General features: G+C 43.5%; 1 protein-coding gene and 1 long non-coding RNA gene across 6 annotated transcripts in view; one reads left to right on the top strand and one right to left on the bottom strand.

The window, feature by feature from the left end:
- Positions 1–1,410, bottom strand: part of LOC311528412 — a 33,693-nt gene extending 32,283 nt beyond the window's left edge. Inside the window, exon 1 of the long non-coding RNA XR_014713599.1 lies at positions 650–1,410. This is a non-coding gene — a long non-coding RNA (uncharacterized lncRNA). The remainder of the gene's footprint in view (positions 1–649) is intronic.
- ARHGAP6 (Rho GTPase activating protein 6) overlaps positions 1–19,118 on the top strand; it is a 510,120-nt gene that overhangs the window by 388,870 nt on the left and 102,132 nt on the right. For all 5 annotated transcript variants that reach the window (XM_084643362.1, XM_084643363.1, XM_084643366.1 and 2 more), the window contains exon 2: positions 14,833–14,992. In XM_084643362.1, the coding sequence (XP_084499488.1) occupies positions 14,833–14,992 (160 nt within the window). The remainder of the gene's footprint in view (positions 1–14,832; positions 14,993–19,118) is intronic.

The raw sequence follows: 19,118 nt of genomic DNA, 5'->3' as shown, positions 1-19,118 counted from the left end.
TAGGGTACAGATGTGGGGACCTGCATGAAAAACCTCCTAAGCTTATCTTTACCAGCTTAGGTCAAAACTTCCCCAAGGTACAAAATATTACCCCTTGGACAGGCCGCTACCACCACCAAACTAATACTGGTTACTGGGGAAGAGCTGTTTGGACGCGTCCTTCCCCCCAAAATACTTCCCAAAACCTTGCACCCCACTTCCTGGACAAGGTTTGGTAAAAAGCCTCACCAATTTGCCTAGGTGACTACAGACCCAGACCCTTGGATCTTAAGAACAATGAACAATCCTCCCAACACTTGCACCCCCCCTTTCCTGGGAAATGTTGGATAAAAAGCCTCACCAATTTGCATAGGTGACCACAGACCCAAACCCTTGGATCTGAGAACAATGAAAAAGCATTCAGTGTTTTACAAGAAGACTTTTAATAAAAAATAGAAGTAAATAGAAATAAAGAAATCCCCCCTGTAAAATCAGGATGGTAGATATCTTACAGGGTAATTAGATTCAAAAACATAGAGAACCCCTCTAGGCAAAACCTTAAGTTACAAAAAAGATACACAGTCAGAAATAGTTATTCTATTCAGCACAATTCTTTTCTCAGCCATTTAAAGAAATCATAATCTAACACATACCTAGCTAGATTACTTACTAAAAGTTCTAAGACTCCATTCCTGTTCTGTCCCCGGCCAAGACAACTACAGACAGACACACAAACCCTTTGTTTCTCTCCCTCCTCCCAGCTTTTGAAAGTATCTTGTCTCCTCATTGGTCATTTTGGTCAGGTGCCAGCGAGGTTACCTTTAGCTTCTTAACCCTTTACAGGTGAGAGGAGCTTTCCCCTGGCCAGGAGGGATTTCAAAGGGGTTTACCCTTCCCTTTATATTTATGACACGCCCCCCAAATCTCAGCTAGGGTGAAACACTGGCTGGGATTTCTTCCTGGAGCTCTAGGAAAACAGAGTTAATAAGACACATGCATCTCTAAATATACTACCAAGTACATAAAGACTAACAATATTTTCCACATCTCAAGGACGATTTTAACCAGTTGATTCTGGGAAACTTTCACGGGAGAGTGCATCAGCCACTTTGTTAGAAGCTCCTGAGATGTGTTGGATGTCGAAATCAAAATCTTGGAGAGCTAAACTCCACCGAAGAAGTTTTCTGTTAGTTTCTTTGACGGTGTGAAGCCACTTTAGTGCAGCATGGTCGGTTTGCAGGTGGAAACGCCGTCCCCAAACATATGGGCGTAGCTTTTCCAGAGCGTAGACAATGGCATAACATTCTTTTTCAGTGACTGACCAGTTGCTTTCCCTCTCAGACAGTTTTTTGCTGAGAAACACTACAGGGTGGAATTCTTGATCAGGTCCTTTCTGCATTAAAACTGCTCCCACACCACGCTCGGATGCATCTGTGGTTACTAGGAACGGTTTGTCAAAGTCTGGGGCCCTTAGTACAGGGTCAGACATGAGTGTCGCTTTAAGCTTGTTAAAGGCCTTCTGACACTTTCCGGTCCACTGAACAGCATTTGGCTGTTTCTTTTTGGTTAGGTCTGTCAGTGGGGCAGCGATTTGGCTGTAATGCGGTACAAATCGTCTGTAATAACCGGCCAAGCCTAAGAAGGATTGAACCTGTTTCTTTGACTTTGGGACAGGCCACTTTTGGATAGCATCCACTTTGGCCTGTAGGGGGCTGATAGTTCCTTGACCCACCTGGTGTCCAAGGTAAGTCACTCTGTTTAGGCCTATTTGACACTTCTTAGCCTTAACAGTTAGTCCTGCCTCCCTTATGCGCTCAAGGACTTTTTGTAGATGTTCCAGGTGGTCTGCCCAGGAATCCGAAAATATGGCCACATCGTCAAGGTAGGCGACTGCATATTCTCCTAATCCCGCTAGGAGACCATCTACAAGTCTTTGGAAAGTGGCGGGTGCATTTCGCAGCCCGAAAGGGAGTACATTAAATTCATACAGCCCGAGATGTGTGATGAAGGCTGACCTTTCCTTGGCAGATTCATCTAGCGGTACCTGCCAGTACCCCTTGGTTAAGTCCAAGGTAGAGATGAACTGGGCCCTTCCCAGTTTCTCTAATAGTTCATCTGTGCGTGGCATGGGATAGTTGTCTGGGCGAGTTACAGCATTTAGCTTACGGTAGTCCACGCAAAAACGTATTTCCCCATCTGGTTTGGGAACTAGAACCACTGGAGATGCCCATGCACTTTCAGAGGGGCGGATTACACCCATCTGTAACATATCCTGGATCTCCCTTTCTATAGCAGTTTTAGCTTGAGGAGACACCCGGTAAGGTTGGACCCTAATTGGGTGAGCATTACCTGTGTCAATGGAGTGGTATGCCCGTTCAGTCAGTCTTGGGGTGGCTGAGAACGTTGGCGCGTAGCTAGTGCACAGCTCCTGGATCTGCTGTCGCTGCATACGCCCAAGGGTCATGGAGAGGTTCACCTCTTCCACACCACCAGCACATTTCCCTTCATAATAGACACCTTCAGGCCACTCAGCGTCGTCTCCTCCCTGGGCTGTAAACTGACAAACCTTTAATTCTCTGGAATAAAAGGGCTTTAGAGAATTAATATGATACACCTTAGGCTTTCGGTTGGAGGTGGGGAATGCTATGAGATAATTAACAGCTCCCAGGCGCTCCTGGACCACGAATGGCCCTTCCCACGATGCTTCCATTTTATGGGCCTGGAGCGCCTTTAAGACCATGACCTGGTCTCCTACTTTGAAGGAACGCTCTCTGGCATGTTTATCATACCAGGCTTTTTGCTCTTTTTGAGCATCCTGTAAGTTTTCTCTAGCAAGGGCTAAAGAGGTTCGGAGGGTGTTTTGTAGGTTGGTTACAAAGTCCAGAATGTTAGTTCCTGGAGAAGGTGTAAATCCCTCCCATTGCTGCTTCACCAACTGCAATGGCCCCTTAACCTCACGGCCATATACAAGTTCAAATGGGGAAAACCCTAAACTGGGATGTGGTACAGCTCTGTAGGCAAAGAGCAACTGCTGCAATACTAGGTCCCAATCATTGGAGTGCTCATTTACGAATTTACGTATCATGGCCCCCAAAGTTCCATTAAACTTCTCCACCATGCCATTTGTTTGATGATGGTAAGGAGTGGCAACCAAGTGATTTACCCCATGAGCTTCCCAAAGGTTTTTCATAGTTCCTGCCAGGAAATTAGTCCCTGCATCTGTGAGGATGTCGGAGGGCCAACCTACCCTGGCAAAAATGTCTGCTAGTGCCTGGCACACACTTTTAGCCCTGGTGTTGCTTAGAGCTACTGCTTCCGGCCATCGGGTGGCAAAATCCATGAAAGTCAGTATGTACTGCTTTCCTCTGGGTGTCTTTTTCGGAAAAGGACCCAGAATATCCACAGCTACTCGCTGAAATGGAACTTCAATGATGGGGAGTGGCTGGAGAGGAGCTTTGACCTGGTCTTGGGGTTTTCCCACTCTTTGGCACACCTCACAAGACTGGACATAGGTAGAAACATCCTTGCCCATTCCCTCCCAGTGGAATGACCCCCCCAAACGGTCTTTGGTCCTGTTCACCCCAGCATGGCCACTAGGGTGATCATGGGCTAAGCTCAAGAGCTTGGCCCGGTATTTAGTTGGAACTACCAACTGTCTCTGAGGATGCCAGTCTTCCTGGTGTCCCCCAGAAAGAGTTTCCTTGTATAAAAGTCCTCTTTCTACAACAAACCTGGATCGATTAGAAGAGCTGAGAGGCGGTGGGTTGCTCCGTGCCGCCGTCCAAGCTCTCTGGAGGCTTTCATCTGCTTCTTGTTCGGTCTGGAACTGTTCCCTTGATGCTGGAGACATCAGTTCCTCATGGGATTGTGGACCTAGGCTTGGTCCCTCTGGAAGCGATATAGGGGATGGAGCTGTTTCTGTTGACTGTGAACCGCTCTCCGCTGGTGTACTATGTTGGGATTCAGGCTCCGGCTGAGCCTCTTGTGTAGGGTTATCGGCTGCTGCCAGTTCAGGTTCGGTGGGGCCCTCTGGTGTTGAGGTTGCAAGTACTGGATTCAGTGCTGACACGGGGTCTGGTGTTGGTTGTTCGGCTGGTTCCGGTTCTGGGACTGGTTCCGTCTGGGTCTCTGGGACTGGATCCACTACTGCTGTTGCAGACATTGGCCTGGGGTCCAGGTCCATCACCTCTGACTGGGTCCTGATAGAAGTTTCCGGAACAGAGCTAGGCCTCACGGCTTGTTTAGCCTGGTTGCGGGTGACCATTCCCACCCTCTTGGCCTGCTTCACATGATTGGCCAAGTCTTCCCCCAACAGCATGGGGATGGGATAATCATCATAGACTGCAAAAGTCCACATTCCTGACCAGCCCTTGTACTGGACAGGCAACTTGGCTGTAGGCAAATTGAAAGAGTTGGACTTGAAGGGTTGAATCGTCACTTGGATCTCTGGGTTGAATAAATTGGGGTCCACTAAGGAAGCATGGATAGCTGACACTTGTGCTCCGGTGTCCCTCCACGCGGTGACCTTCTTCCCACCCACACTCACAGTTTCCCTCCGCTCCAAGGGTATCTGGGAGGTATCTGGGCCTGTGGACCTCTGGTGTGATTCCGGTGCAATGAACTGTAATCTGTTGGGGTTCTTGGGGCAGTTGGCCTTTACATGCCCCAGCTCGTTACACTTAAAACATCGTCCAGCTGACGGGTCACTGGGGCGAGGAGGGTTGCTGGAGAACGGGGTGGTGGGACGATAAGGGGTCTGGAGGGTTCTTTGGGAGGTAGGTGGGGCTTTGGGCGGCCCCCGGTAATAGGGTGTGGTCTGGGGTGGTCCCTTCTGGTCTCCGCTCCAACTGCGACCAGTTTTCTTCTTCTCTGCCACCTCCACCCATCTGGCTCCAATCTCTCCTGCCTCAATTACAGTTTTGGGTTTCCCATCTAGGATGTATCTTTCTATTTCCTCAGGAACACCCTCTAAGAATTGTTCCATTTGCATTAGGAAGGGCAAATTTACTGGAGATTCAACACTTGCTCCTGATATCCAGGCATCCCAATGTTTTACAATGTGGTAGGCATGTCGGGTAAATGACATGTCTGGTTTCCACCTTAGGGCTCTGAACCTCCGACGAGACTGCTCGGGTGTTATCCCCATTCTGACTCTCGCCTTGGATTTAAACAGTTCATACTTGTTCATGTGTTCTTTAGGCATTTCAGCTGCCACCTCAGCTAAGGGTCCACTGAGCTGCGGCCTCAGCTCTACCATGTATTGGTCAGTAGAGATGTTGTACCCAAGGCAGGCCCTTTCGAAGTTTTCTAAGAAGGCCTCAGTATCATCACCTGCCTTGTAGGTGGGGAACTTTCTGGGATGGGAAGTGGTACCTGGAGAAGGATTGCTAGGGTTTGTTGGTATATTCTGCTGGGCCTTTATCCTCTCCATCTCCTCCACATGCTTCCTCTCTTTTTCCTTCTCCTCCTCCACATGCTTCCTCTCTTTTTCCCTCTCCTCCTCCACATGCTTCCTTGCCTCCATTTCCCTCTTGTGGGCAGCCTCTTGGTGTTGTTCTGCCTCCCTTTCTTGTTCCTTCTTCAGCTGCATGAGTTCTATCTGTCTTTCATGTTCCCTTTGTTTTTCCTCAGCCTGAAATTTGGCTAATTCCAGCTGTAGTCGAGCTGAGGATTTGGCCATTCTAACCTCTCTGTTTTTAACTAACTTTACACCCGAGGTTTAGAAATAAACAAACAAAACTTGGCTGTAAAATTTTGCTGTGCTGGAATAGAATACCTATTCTCTGATAGTGATTGTCAGCCTACAGAAAAAGACAATTCCCTTGTCTCTGCTCTGGGCCCAAATTAAAGCAAAAACCCTCCAACTACTTGGAAACCTGCTTACCCAGCCCAAAGAAGAAAAAAATTTCTTTTCAAACCTGTGCTCCTTGTAAAACAAAAAAAAAATCAAAATCCTAAAAAAACCCTGCCACTTTTGTCTCCAGGCAAATGGGTAGAGCACACACCCCCTATTTACTTTTAGGAAGAAAAGAAAAAAAAAAAAAAAACCTCTGGGTTGGAAGACTGTGAATTTCCCTGCAGGAGTTAAGTACCCTGCCTCCAGGCAAGAAAACCTGCAATTCACAAGATAATCCCCTTTTGTCTCTGCTTGGCCACAAAGCAGAGAGAAACCAAGCTGCTTTCAGTTTCAAAGCTGCCTTCTGGACTTCCTAAAAATTCCTTTTTAAAATCTGTATTTCTAGTTCAAAAAATCTCAACTGGATCTCAAAATGATTTCAGGTTAATCCCACCACTGTGCCACCATGTCAAGGTTCCTCCCCCACTCTGAACTCTAGGGTACAGATGTGGGGACCTGCATGAAAAACCTCCTAAGCTTATCTTTACCAGCTTAGGTCAAAACTTCCCCAAGGTACAAAATATTACCCCTTGGACAGGCCGCTACCACCACCAAACTAATACTGGTTACTGGGGAAGAGCTGTTTGGACGCGTCCTTCCCCCCAAAATACTTCCCAAAACCTTGCACCCCACTTCCTGGACAAGGTTTGGTAAAAAGCCTCACCAATTTGCCTAGGTGACTACAGACCCAGACCCTTGGATCTTAAGAACAATGAACAATCCTCCCAACACTTGCACCCCCCCTTTCCTGGGAAATGTTGGATAAAAAGCCTCACCAATTTGCATAGGTGACCACAGACCCAAACCCTTGGATCTGAGAACAATGAAAAAGCATTCAGTGTTTTACAAGAAGACTTTTAATAAAAAATAGAAGTAAATAGAAATAAAGAAATCCCCCCTGTAAAATCAGGATGGTAGATATCTTACAGGGTAATTAGATTCAAAAACATAGAGAACCCCTCTAGGCAAAACCTTAAGTTACAAAAAAGATACACAGTCAGAAATAGTTATTCTATTCAGCACAATTCTTTTCTCAGCCATTTAAAGAAATCATAATCTAACACATACCTAGCTAGATTACTTACTAAAAGTTCTAAGACTCCATTCCTGTTCTGTCCCCGGCCAAGACAACTACAGACAGACACACAAACCCTTTGTTTCTCTCCCTCCTCCCAGCTTTTGAAAGTATCTTGTCTCCTCATTGGTCATTTTGGTCAGGTGCCAGCGAGGTTACCTTTAGCTTCTTAACCCTTTACAGGTGAGAGGAGCTTTCCCCTGGCCAGGAGGGATTTCAAAGGGGTTTACCCTTCCCTTTATATTTATGACACCAGCATAATGGCTTTTGATCTTAAGTATCTCAAGTGGACTTGAACAAATGACTAATTAAAAGTACAGCTAATAGTAACAGTCTTTGTTGTATACCCTGTAACATAAACATGGCAGGGAGTAAAGCCATTACCTATTACAAATACTGCTGTAGTATAAAATCATCATTCCAATCTTATATCAAAATTATTATTTACAGTTTCTAATATGACTAGAGGCCGTATCCTGCACTCTGTGCACACCTCAAATTCCTGGTGGTTGCACCTGCTACATGTTTTAAACCCTCAATCCGTCGCTGTAGGTAATTAGTAACCTAAATCCTGATTCTGGATCCCTTGAAGAATTTGTCAGTGAGAGTGAACAGGATCACTAGAGTCCTGCAAATCTGCAGATATCCACTTTATATCTGCAGAGATCCGCATCCGCGGATGCAGCTATCCGCAGACCAGGTTTGCGGATCGTGGATAGATGTGGGTCTAAATTTTATATCTAGAGCCCTGCAAATCTGTGGATATTCACTTTACACCCACGGACCATGTTTGCAGATCTGCTGCAGATACAAATTTTTCATCCACACAGGGCTCTAAGGATCAGGACTTAGGTTATTGATTGCCTACATTGACTTGTGGGGACAGGGCCGGGGTTGTGGAGGAGAGTTTAAAAGATATAGGATAAAATTTTCAGTAGTAATGTAGGCACTCAGTCTCCTAAGTCCCATTGATTTTTCAGTTAAGTGCTTTCAGAAATTTTACCCATAATAGAAATTTGTTCAAAACATCTTTGCAAAATGGAAACTGGTTTCCTATTAAAAGGCTATGCTCAAGGTTGGGATAATATTTACAATGAACTTGGGAAGGATGGCAGATTTTCAAAAGCAGAAAGTGGAGTTAGGCACGTCTTCCTTATGCTAAGTAAGCCATCTACTCTGGTTTTTTTATTGATTTATCTGACAAATTTCTCATTTATGAGGAGAAAATGGGTTGAATGTTGGTTGAAGGGCCAAAATGGAAAATATAATTGAAGCTGGGGACTGGTAGGAGATGTGGGAGATGGAGCTGATTAATGGGTGGAGGATTTCGAGATGGGGTTTCAGTGTGCTTAAGATTTAAAAAAATCAACAGAAAAACTTTGCAACTAACAAGATATGTCCTATCATCACCCTGATCACTTCCTTCTATGTTGTATCCTTTGCCTTTTAAGCTTGTCCTCTTCTGTATTTAGAAAATGTCTAGCACACTTTGGGCAATACTACAATTGGGCTTGTCTATGCAAGGAAAAAGTCCTCAGTACCTAGTGTGCACTAGCTACTTCACATAACTCCTAAGGGCATGTCTACACTTGCCATTTAAAGCAGAAAAAGTCCCTTTTTTGCGCAAAAATCATGGGAGTGTCTACACTTGCCAATGACATTTTGCAGTGAAACTGAGAAGTTTCCCCACAAAAAGAAAACCACCTCCACGAGAGGCGTACAGCTCTTACTGGTGATGCTTTTGCGGTGATGTGCAAGTAAAGACATTCTTCCTGTTTATAGAGCTTTTAGCCTCCTGAGGATATCCCACAATGCCTAGGTGACCACTCTGGCCAGCAGCTCTGCTGCTCTGACGCCGGGTAAACAGACTTCCACCCCTCCCGCTGTAAAGCCCCGGGAACTTTGAAACTCCCCTTCCTGTTTTCTTGGCAAGTGCTCACTTATCTGACAAGGTGAGAGTGGCTGCTTCTTGGAGCAAACGATCCCCTGCTTGGAGCATTGCTGACCTAGTGGAGCTGATCAGCATTTGGGGAGAGGAGGCTGTGCAGGGACCCAGGATGATCCGCGACCACCCCTCGCCCCTTCCCATAAGACCCATAGTCAAAATGGAGAGAGCTGCATGTGGGATAGGTGCCCTAGAGCGCTGCTTTCATCCGCGAGGTAAGTGCTGCTAATGTAAACGCTCTCTGACGCCTGAGGAATTAAATGAGTACAAAACCAACACTTTACTTTCACTGGTTCCCTACCACCGGTGAAACTTACGCCGCAAAAACTCTGCAACTCTGTAGACACACCCTAAGAGTGCCCATTGTATGTATCAGCTTAATGCACCTTGGAAATGTGCTAAGCAAAATCATCTGAGGGCACTGTCAGTGTTTAGAAGAGTGTTCACTTGGGGCATTAGTATGGAGTAGCTAGTGTGCTTTAAATTCACACTGTAGCTTACTGTGCACTAACATCTCCATGTAGACAAACACTTTATAACAAATTAAGTAAAGTGTGCATGTGTGCATGCATATATGTGTGTAAGGTATACATATTCAACAGCGAGTAACTGAGCTAAGTGCTTGGAAGATGCTCAGGGTAAGGGGAGAGGTATTGTCCACCGTAGCTGGCTGTGGTGCCTCTCCAAGGAGGCACTTCACCCAACTGGTAGAGTAGACCTTGGATCACTTCAAGTGTGCCCTCCCCATATGGATGGGAGTAAAATAGGTCGATATGTGCAGTCTGGTCTGTCCATTGCCTCTCCCCTCCATGGCCCTTGTCTGCAGCACAGGAGGTGCTTCCAGAGCTGTGCCTTGCACAGTGTGAATCCCAAGAATCTTATTCCCCTCCTTGCACAGCAGACCTGCTCTTGTTCCCCTGCCAAGATCTGTCTCTGCAGAGGCAAAAGTTGGTCCTAGGAGACCATTACATTTGATAGACTTGTAGGAAGTCTGAGAAGACAGTGGTCAATACTTCTCATTATTATTAGTAGAGCCCTGCATGGATACAAAATGTATACTTGTGGATGCGAATATCTATGGATATAAAGCGGATATCTGTGGAGTTGCAGGGATCTACCAGGAACTGCACTGGCGAAAGCAATGGCATGTCAGGCCACTGCTTACAAGAGCCAGCGCCCAGCTCAGGCAGCTCCTCTGGCGTATCTGTACGACCTCCAGCCCTACCAACTGGGGTGGGCACCAAGCTCACTGGCAGCTGTCCCGGGTCGCACTAGTGTGTTCAAGCAGCTCACATAGTACCGAGGAGTCCCTTTCATGCAGCAATCTGCATCTCCTGTTCAGCAGTGTGTGAACCTCTAGCATACATTAGTGCAAGAAGCAGTAAAAATTATCTATCTTGATTTAGTAAAGATTTTGACACAATCCCACATGACATTCTCTAAGCAAAATAGGGAAATGTAGTCTAAATGAAATTAGTATAAGATGGGTGCATAACTGGTAGAAAAATCATAATCAGAGCAGTTATTAATGGCTCGCTGTCAAACTGAGAAGACGTATCTAGTGCTGTCCTGCAAGGGTCAGTCCTGGGCCTGGTACTAGTCAATACTTTCATTAACGACTTGGATAATGGAGTGGAGAGTATGGTTATAAAATTTGTGGATGACACTTATCTGAGAGGGGTTGCAAGCACTTTGGAGACCAGGATTAGAATTCAAAACAACCTTGACAAATTGGAGAATTGGTCTGAATTCAATAAGATGAAATTCAGTAAAAACAGGTGGAAAGTACTTCACTTAAGAAGGAGAAAACAAAGGCACAACTACAAAATGGGGATTAACTGGCTAGGTGCTAATACTGCTGAATCACAAATTGAACGTGAGTCAATACGATGAAGTTGCAAAAAAGTTTAATCTCATTTTGGGCTGTATTAGCAAGAGTGATGTATATAAGATATGGAGGTAATTGTCCTGCTCTTGGTTGGCACTGGTGACGCCTCAGCTGGAGTACTGTGTCCAAATCTGGGCACCACACTAAACACACAAATTGGAGAGGTCCAGTGGAAAGAAACAAAAATGATAAAATGTTTAGAAGACCTGACCTAAGAGGAAAGGATAAAAAACTGTTTAGACTTGAGAAACGAAGAACGAGGGGGACCTCATAAGTCTTCGTATATATTAAGAGCTGTTATAAAGAAGACAGTGATCAGTTGTTCTCCATGTTCACTGAAGTTAAGAACAAGAAGCAATAGACATAATCTGCAGAAGGGAGATTTATGTTAGATATTAGTAAAATCTTAAGCGTATTTATGCTTTGGAATATGCTTCCAAGGGAGATTGTTGAATCTCCATCCTGACAGCTGTGGTCTAGGTGTACTTGGTTCTGCCTCAGCGCAGGGGGTCAGACTTGATGACTTGTTAAGGTCTCTTCCAGCTCTACATTTCCATAATTCTATGATATATAATCTGTATACGTGCAGTGTAATTTATGTGAATATATTACAAGGTGTGTATTTAGCATATGGTTGAGCTTGTGGTTTCCCCTGTATCCAGGTTGCCTAACACTTTCCATTATAAAAGATTATTGTAAAGAAGTGCTTTTTGATAAGCTGTGACATATTATGTAATTTTTATGCACCATGCATGCACATTTAATGCAAAGCAGATAAACTTTATAAGTACCAGCATGCTGTGTGTATGTGTGTAATAGGTGGTGTTTGGTAGCACCGTCTGTTATTGAAGTTGCTCAACACTTCCTATTATAAGGCCCTATTTTTAGTTGCTTATAACTTCACTTTAATCTCTGTCTAAGATGCCCATCTGTAAAATGCGAGTAATAGTATTCCATCACCTCACAGGGATGTTATGGAGATACATTAATTAATGTTGTGAACAACTCAAAAGCTATAGTTTTGAGCATTCTAGACAAGCTGGTGAGGAAATAAATGATTCTGTCTTCAAAACAGAGTTTGCAGTGTGCAGTAAATAAGGCATTGGACCTCACTTTGAACAAAGGGGAGAAAATCAAATAATGAACAGCTGCTCATTCAGTGAGTACTGTCTATCTTGTGCACTGAATGAGTCAGGGCTCCTAAGGAAATGAGAGTTTGTGATGAAAAAAAAGTCTCATAATGCGTACAGACAAGGGGGATGATATATGGTTGCACGAGCTACTTTAATTCTGGCATTTCCTAACTTCTGGGTGCTTGACTCTGCAATCGTAATGTTCTTTTCATGTAGTTTTCTGTATGTAATATATATGTGTATCTCACTAACACAGTGCAGAACATATACTGTATACTTTACTGTATATTTTACATAAGGGACTTGATCCAATGTCTACTGAATTCACTGAGGATCCTTTAGGTCTTTTACATGTCAAGTCTCACTCATTAGCATGCTATCTCACTCTCACACACATTCCTAAGCTTATCTCACTCACTTTGAGTAAATATATAAAGATTTAAACTATTTTTACTCAGGCACTGCTAGAGACCACAATACGTCCGGGACCTCAGGCATGAGTCATGGATTAAAAACCTGGACTATTGGGTGTCGCCAAGGACCAAAGATGAGAGTCCCTCTCTTAAGCAATGACCTAACACACGACCTAGAAAGTCTTACTCTTTGGCTTTGAATCTCACTTTTAAGGACAGCCAAGTGGATGAATCCTAGGTGACTCATTAACAAATGAAGGAGAAGAAAGGATGGTGATGCTTACGTTCATGTTAAAAATGGGCAAAATATCTTATGATGACAATAAAATTGTGTAATGACAGATCTATTTTCAGCGTATTGTGACAAGATATGGTTGCGTAGTATCTTTTGTTTTACATGTCAGCTGGTGTAGCTCCTTTGTCTCCAATTTGATGTACTTCAAATTATGCCTGCTAAGATTTAGAGACTATAAAACCAGAAATTACCATTGTGATTATCTAGTGTCAGCTCAAGCAACTGGACCATTATTTTTAATTTGGTCAGAATTTGTTCAAGAACCAAAGGAATTCTTTCTGTCCCAATGCCACAAAAATGTCCACTTAGACTTTGCTTCCATTGTGAAATGTTAGTTTGAATTTCATGGCTAACCCTGAAGCAAATATGTATATTTCACTATTACTAATTGACAGAAAAAATTACTTACCTCATCAGAATGAAATATTGACCTACAGAGTAAGATTTTGTATTCCTCTCCAAAGCTGGGAGACTGAATAGCTAAATCTGTTGATTAGATTTCCTAACTCAGTGGGTATTTATTGAATATATAGCATCCCATGTTGTATATTATATTTATTTTAACACATGTTGATTAGGACTGTTTAGACAAATGTTTAGGAACTTGTCATTCAATTAGGATAAATCTAGGCATGACATACATGAGGAGGAGAGGGGATACATAGGGAAGAGGTGGGGTTTTGTTGAGGTGGCTCTTCAGACCCACATAAAGGGATCAGCACTTATGGAAAATAAACTGTGTACTGTAAAGAGTCCAGTAAAATCTCTGTATGTTAAATTGATTATACAGGAAAAATGGTGTGAAACTGAGTATACAAAAAATGCTGTCAAATGCACAAAGAAACGAAACTTGGGAAGATCAGCCTTCCCCCCTCCTACACCTCTGGTTCTTTAGGAATCCTAATGTTTTTGCAACAATAATAGGTAAATTTTTCAGGGTAGAAATGATGCGGTGGGTTTTTGTTTTGTTTTGGGTTTTTTATAGGGCTGTTGATTAATTGCAGTTAACTCACACAATTAACTTAAAAAATTAATCACGATTAATTGCAGTTTTAATCACACTGTTAAAATACCAATTTAAATTTATTAAATATTTTGGATGATTTTCTAAATTTTCATATATATTGTATTTTGTGTTGTAATTGAAATCAAAGTGTATATTATTTTTTATTATAAATATTTGCACTGTAAAAAGATAAAAAAAACAGTATTTTTCAGTTCACCTCATGCAAGTACTGTAGTGCAATCTCTTTATCGTGAAAGTGTAGCTTACAAATGTAGATTTTTTTTTTTGTGACATAACTGCACTCAAAAACAAAACATGTAAAACTTCAGAGCCTACAAGTCCATCCAGTCCTACTTCTTGTTCAGCCAATCGCTAAGACAAACAAGTTTGTTTCAATTTACTGGAGATAATGCTGCCCTCTTCTAATTTACAATGTCACCAGCAAGTGAGAAGCATGTTCCCTGGAAGGTGGTTGAAGCATGAAGGGACATATGAATCTTTAGTGCATCTGGCACTTAAATACCTTGCCACGCCGCTACAACAGTGCCATGAGAACGCTTGTTCTCACTTTCAGGGGACACGGAAAAACAACAAGTGGGCAGCATTATCTCTGCAAATGTAAACAACGTTGTTTGTCTGAGCGACTGGCTGAACAAGAAGTAGGAGTGAGTGGACTTGCAGGCTCTAAATTTTACATGGTTTTATTTTTGAAATGCAGTTTTTTTGGTGCATAATTCTACATTTGTAAGTTCAACTTTCATGATAAAGAGATTGCACTACAGTACTTGTATTAGGTGAATTGAAAAATACTATTTTTTTTGTTTTTTTACAGTGCAAATACTTGTAAAAAAAATAACTGTAAGGTGACCACTGTACACTTTGTATTCTGTATTGTAGTTTAAATCAATATATTTGAAAACATAGAAAACATCCAAAAATATTTAAATAAATGGTATTCTGTTATTGTTTAACAGTGCGATTAATCATGATTAATTTTTTTAATTGCTTTACAGCCCTAGTTTTTTGCATAGATTAATTGATTCTGTGAAAACAAAGATGACATTTCAAAGATCAGGACTGTCCAAGAAGAGAATTTTTAAGGAAAGGGACCTGTGTTGTTTTGCTTACCAATGAAAGAGAAGGGTATGTTTGTTTAAACTGTGCATATGATGCTTCATGTTTTTCCACTTGATTTCCTGTAGGGTGACTTCACGTGGAACAGCATGTCAGGGCGCAGTGTTCGGCTGAAGTCAGTTCCCGTTCAAAGCCTTTCAGAGTTGGAGCGTGCCCGACTACAGGAAGTGGCCTTTTATCAGTTGCAGCAGGACTGTGACCTAGGTTGTCAGATTACTATTCCCAAAGGTAAGGCTCCATCAATCATTTCTATTTAGAATGGTGAAAGTTTAAACGTCTGTTTGGTTAACCACAAACTACATGTCACAGTAACATGGGAAGAAAAATATAGTATGTTGGTCACTGCTTGGCATGATCATATATTACGTTTTTCCTTGATCATCATAACCTTGTTGTAAATTATCAAGATTTTCAAAGTAACTAGTGATTTTGAGTGCCTCAGTTTATGGATATCCAACTGAGAGACCTAAAAAGATCCTGGTTTTCAGAATTATAGGACTGGAAGGGACCTTGAGGGGTCATCGAGTCCAGTCCCGTGCACTCATGGCAGGACTAGACCATCTAGAGTCTGACCATCCCTGACAAGTGTTTGTGTAACCTGCTCTTAAAAATCTCCAACGATGGAGATTCCACAATCTCCTTAGGCAATTTATTCCAGTGCTTTACTGCCCTGACAGGAAGTTTTTCCTAATGTCCAACCTAAACCTCCCTTGCTGCATTTCATGCCCATTGCTTCTTGTACTATCCTCAGAGGTTAAGAAGAACAATTTTTATCTCTCGTCCTTGTAACAACCTTTTATATACTTGAAAACTGTTATGTCCCCTCTCAGTCTTCTCTTTTCCTGACTAAACAAACCCATTTTTTTCAATCTTCCTTTATAGGTCATGTTTTCTAGATCTTTAATAATTTTTGTTGGTCTTCTCTGGACTTTCTCCAATTTGTCCACGTCTTTCCTGAAATATGGCACCCAGAACTGAACATAATACTCCAGTTGAGGCCTAATCAGCACAGAGTAGAGTGGAAGAATTACTTCTCGTGTCTCGCTTACAATACTCCTGCTAATACATCCCAGAATTATGTTTTCTTTTTTGCAACTGTGTTACACTGTTGACTCATATTTAGCTTGTGGTCCACTATGAGCCCCAGATCCCTTTCTGCAGTACTCCTTCCTAGGCAGTCATTTCCCATATTGTATGTGTGCAGCTGATTGTTCCTTTCTAAGTGGAGTACTTTGCATTTGTCCTTATTGAATTTCATCCTGTTTACTTCAGACCATTTCTCCAGTTCGTCCAGATCATTATAATCGTCTCCTCCAAAGCACTTGCAACCCCTCCCAGCTTGGTATCGTCCGCAAACTTTATAAGTGTACTCTCTATTCCATTATCTAAATCACTGATGAAGATATTGAACAGAACCAGACCCAGAACTGATCCCTGCGAGACCCCACTCATTATGCCCTTCCAGCATGACTGTGAACCACTGATAACTACTCTTTGGGAACAGTGTTCCAACTAGTTATGCACCCACCAGCTCCATCTAGGTTTTATTTCCCTAATTTGTTTATCAAGTATCAGAGGGGTAGCCGTGTTAGTCTGTATCCACAAAAACAATGAGGAGTCTGGTGGCACCCACCGAGCCCTACTACCCCTTCACTAAGCCCCAACCAGCTGCACCTGGATCTCCACCTCACTGAGCCCCACTCCCACAGCAATTAGACTCCCTCAGTAAACCCCCCACACCCAGACCTACCCGGCCGAGCTCTGTCCCCCCCCACACAGACCTCCTCTCCGTATGACCTCCAACCACCTTCACCTGGAGCCCCCTGCAAAGTGCCATTACCATTGCACCCAGAACACCACCCCCCCCAAAAAAAACAAAAAAACAAAAAAACCCTGTCCATTCAGATCCTCCCACTGGGCCGCCCGCACCAGAGTGCCCCACACAGAACCCTCTCAACCCATACCTGGATCCTCCCACACTAAGCCCCTCCACACTTGGATCCTGCCAGGCTGAGCCTGCCTGCCCACACTGGTGCACCTGGCACAGAGGGGCAGGGCCCTTGGATGTTTCTGGGGCAGGCCCAATCCTTGCACTGTGTCAGGGTTGGGTGCAGCCCCACCGCTGAGTCTGTGACCCTCGGGGAGCTGCAGAGTGATCTCCCACCTCTGTGCAGCCAGTGGCCTGTGCTCCCCAGTGCCATGCTGGAGTCTCCACATTTATTTGACAGATAAAATTTGCCAAATTTTAAAATATTTTGTGCAGAATTTTAAATTTTTTGGCACAGACTTCTTAATTTTTTGGTGCAGAATGCCCTCAGGGGTAACCCCCATCAGCTCCATCGTCCGCTGGCTGCAGCACAGGGATGGAGCAAGTGGGCAAACACGCAGGTGCTGGTGAGGTGGCAGGAAGCTTGTGGGTGATTGGTGATTTGGGGGGAGCTGGGCCACCTGGCCTATCAGGGAAGCAGTGCTGCCAAGTGCCCCTTGGCCAGTCTGCCTGCCCTGCCGCAGGGCCTCAGAGCCTGGCTGGGAGGGGTGACAGAGCCAGGCTCTGGCTCCCTGCCCTGGGGAGGGGGAGAGGCCTGCTGGGAGGTGCAGACTGGCAGGCTGCACCAACCGCTTTGCCACCATGACAGGGAGCAACACTTCCCCCTACCTCAAGAGTGAGGCCGCACGTACTCCCACCAGCACCCCTCCAGTACCACCTCCCAGTACACACACACACCCTTCCAACGCCCACCAACTGCCCCCTCCCAGTACAAACACACCTCTCCTGCATCCCCCAAATACCCTTCCCAGTACATGCACACCCCTCCAGCACCACCCAAATATCCCCTCCAGCACCCCCATCCCCCATCTCCCCTTCAGCTCTTCCCCTCCTCCCCAACTCTCCCCCCAGTTGACAGTGTCCTTTATTGGGGAACTTGAAACATAGTAACCCTCAGTTGCATGGGGGGTAATGTGCCTATAATTATTTTATTTGACAAAATCAAAATTAATACTTTTTGGAAACTCAAAACAAATGCAAAGCTTAAACAGTTGTAGGAAAGTGTTTTAATACTAATATTTCCATCTATTTGATGGTTTATATATGTTCTTTCTCAAAGTCTCAGATGTAATTTATTACATCTTTCTTGGAGGTTATTTTTAGGTTATACAGTGGTTTGATTTTATTTTTCATTTAATGCACTAAAAATATAAGCAATAGGCCCTGGGTACATTACACAGCATTGTGTAATGTGTTTGTTGAACAGGGGCACTTGTAGGTTGAAAAATGTTTCTTTGGAGTCTGGACCTTGACTGTACCTTGTCTAAGAAATTTGGACTTTGACAAAAAATAATTGGCTATTCCTGCAGTAGATCATCTCTATTCAGCAATGCACTTAACACGTGGTAAAAGTTAAACCTGTCCATAAGTGCTTTGGTGAATAGGGAGGGGCTTGAACATGTGATTAACTGTTTTCCTAAACTGGGGCCTTACAGATACCTGAGATGTGAGGGGCAGTGAAGGACCTCCATGGTCTGATTGCCACAGTGGGGAGCAATGACCCTCCATGTCCTGTATGCTGAGGGAGAAGGGATGCAATGGGGGGCTGAGGGGGGAGGGGAAGAAAGACAAGCATAAATCACTTTAAAGTGCATGAGTGTGAAAGGTATCTTGAATGGTCTTAAAGTAACCATCATTGGTGCACAGTAATCAACAACTGATGTGAAAAGGAAAATGCAAAAACAAGAAGCAGCCAATGTGGCTTCATGTGACATTGGCCAAATGTGAAGTTAAAAAAACCAAACAAACAGTTGTGCAAATAGAGAAGAGAGAGGGAGCAAGAATATACAAAGACTGTTCAGGCTCGCAGACTAAAGAGTACATCAAGACAGCAACATGATTAAATGATAGTCAAGTGGATTAAGGAGAATAAAAAGGACTTTTATAAATATCAGTGGGAATGAAAACACTGGAGTATGTTATTGTAGATGGTAAATTCCTTGGTGGCAGTGACTGTGTAGTCCTTGCACAAAGGGGCTCCAAACTTAAAGGGGAATCTGGGAGCTAAAGCAATAGAGATAACATAATAATTAATGGAGAGAAAGCAAGACAATTAATACATTAAGAAGATTAAATTGATGCTAATTCTAAAAACTATCTGTGTATTTATAAAGCACCCATCAGTGTGCAATCTGAGCACAAATGGCTAAGCTATTGAAATACTTTTTGTAATTGGTCTTTAACAAGATAAGTAAGGAGGAAATATATAGAGAATTAGGAACCAATGAAGCTTGTATAAATACAGCTGCTGGAAAATCCTTAGCTGAGAGAATCCTGGAAAATGGAATACTGTGTGCATACTAGCAA

The sequence above is a fragment of the Lepidochelys olivacea genome (assembly GCF_965140295.1).
Source record: "Lepidochelys olivacea isolate rLepOli2 genome assembly, chromosome: 1".
NCBI classification, from domain to species: Eukaryota; Metazoa; Chordata; order Testudines; family Cheloniidae; genus Lepidochelys; species Lepidochelys olivacea.
This window is presented reverse-complemented; position numbering and strand designations above follow the sequence as displayed.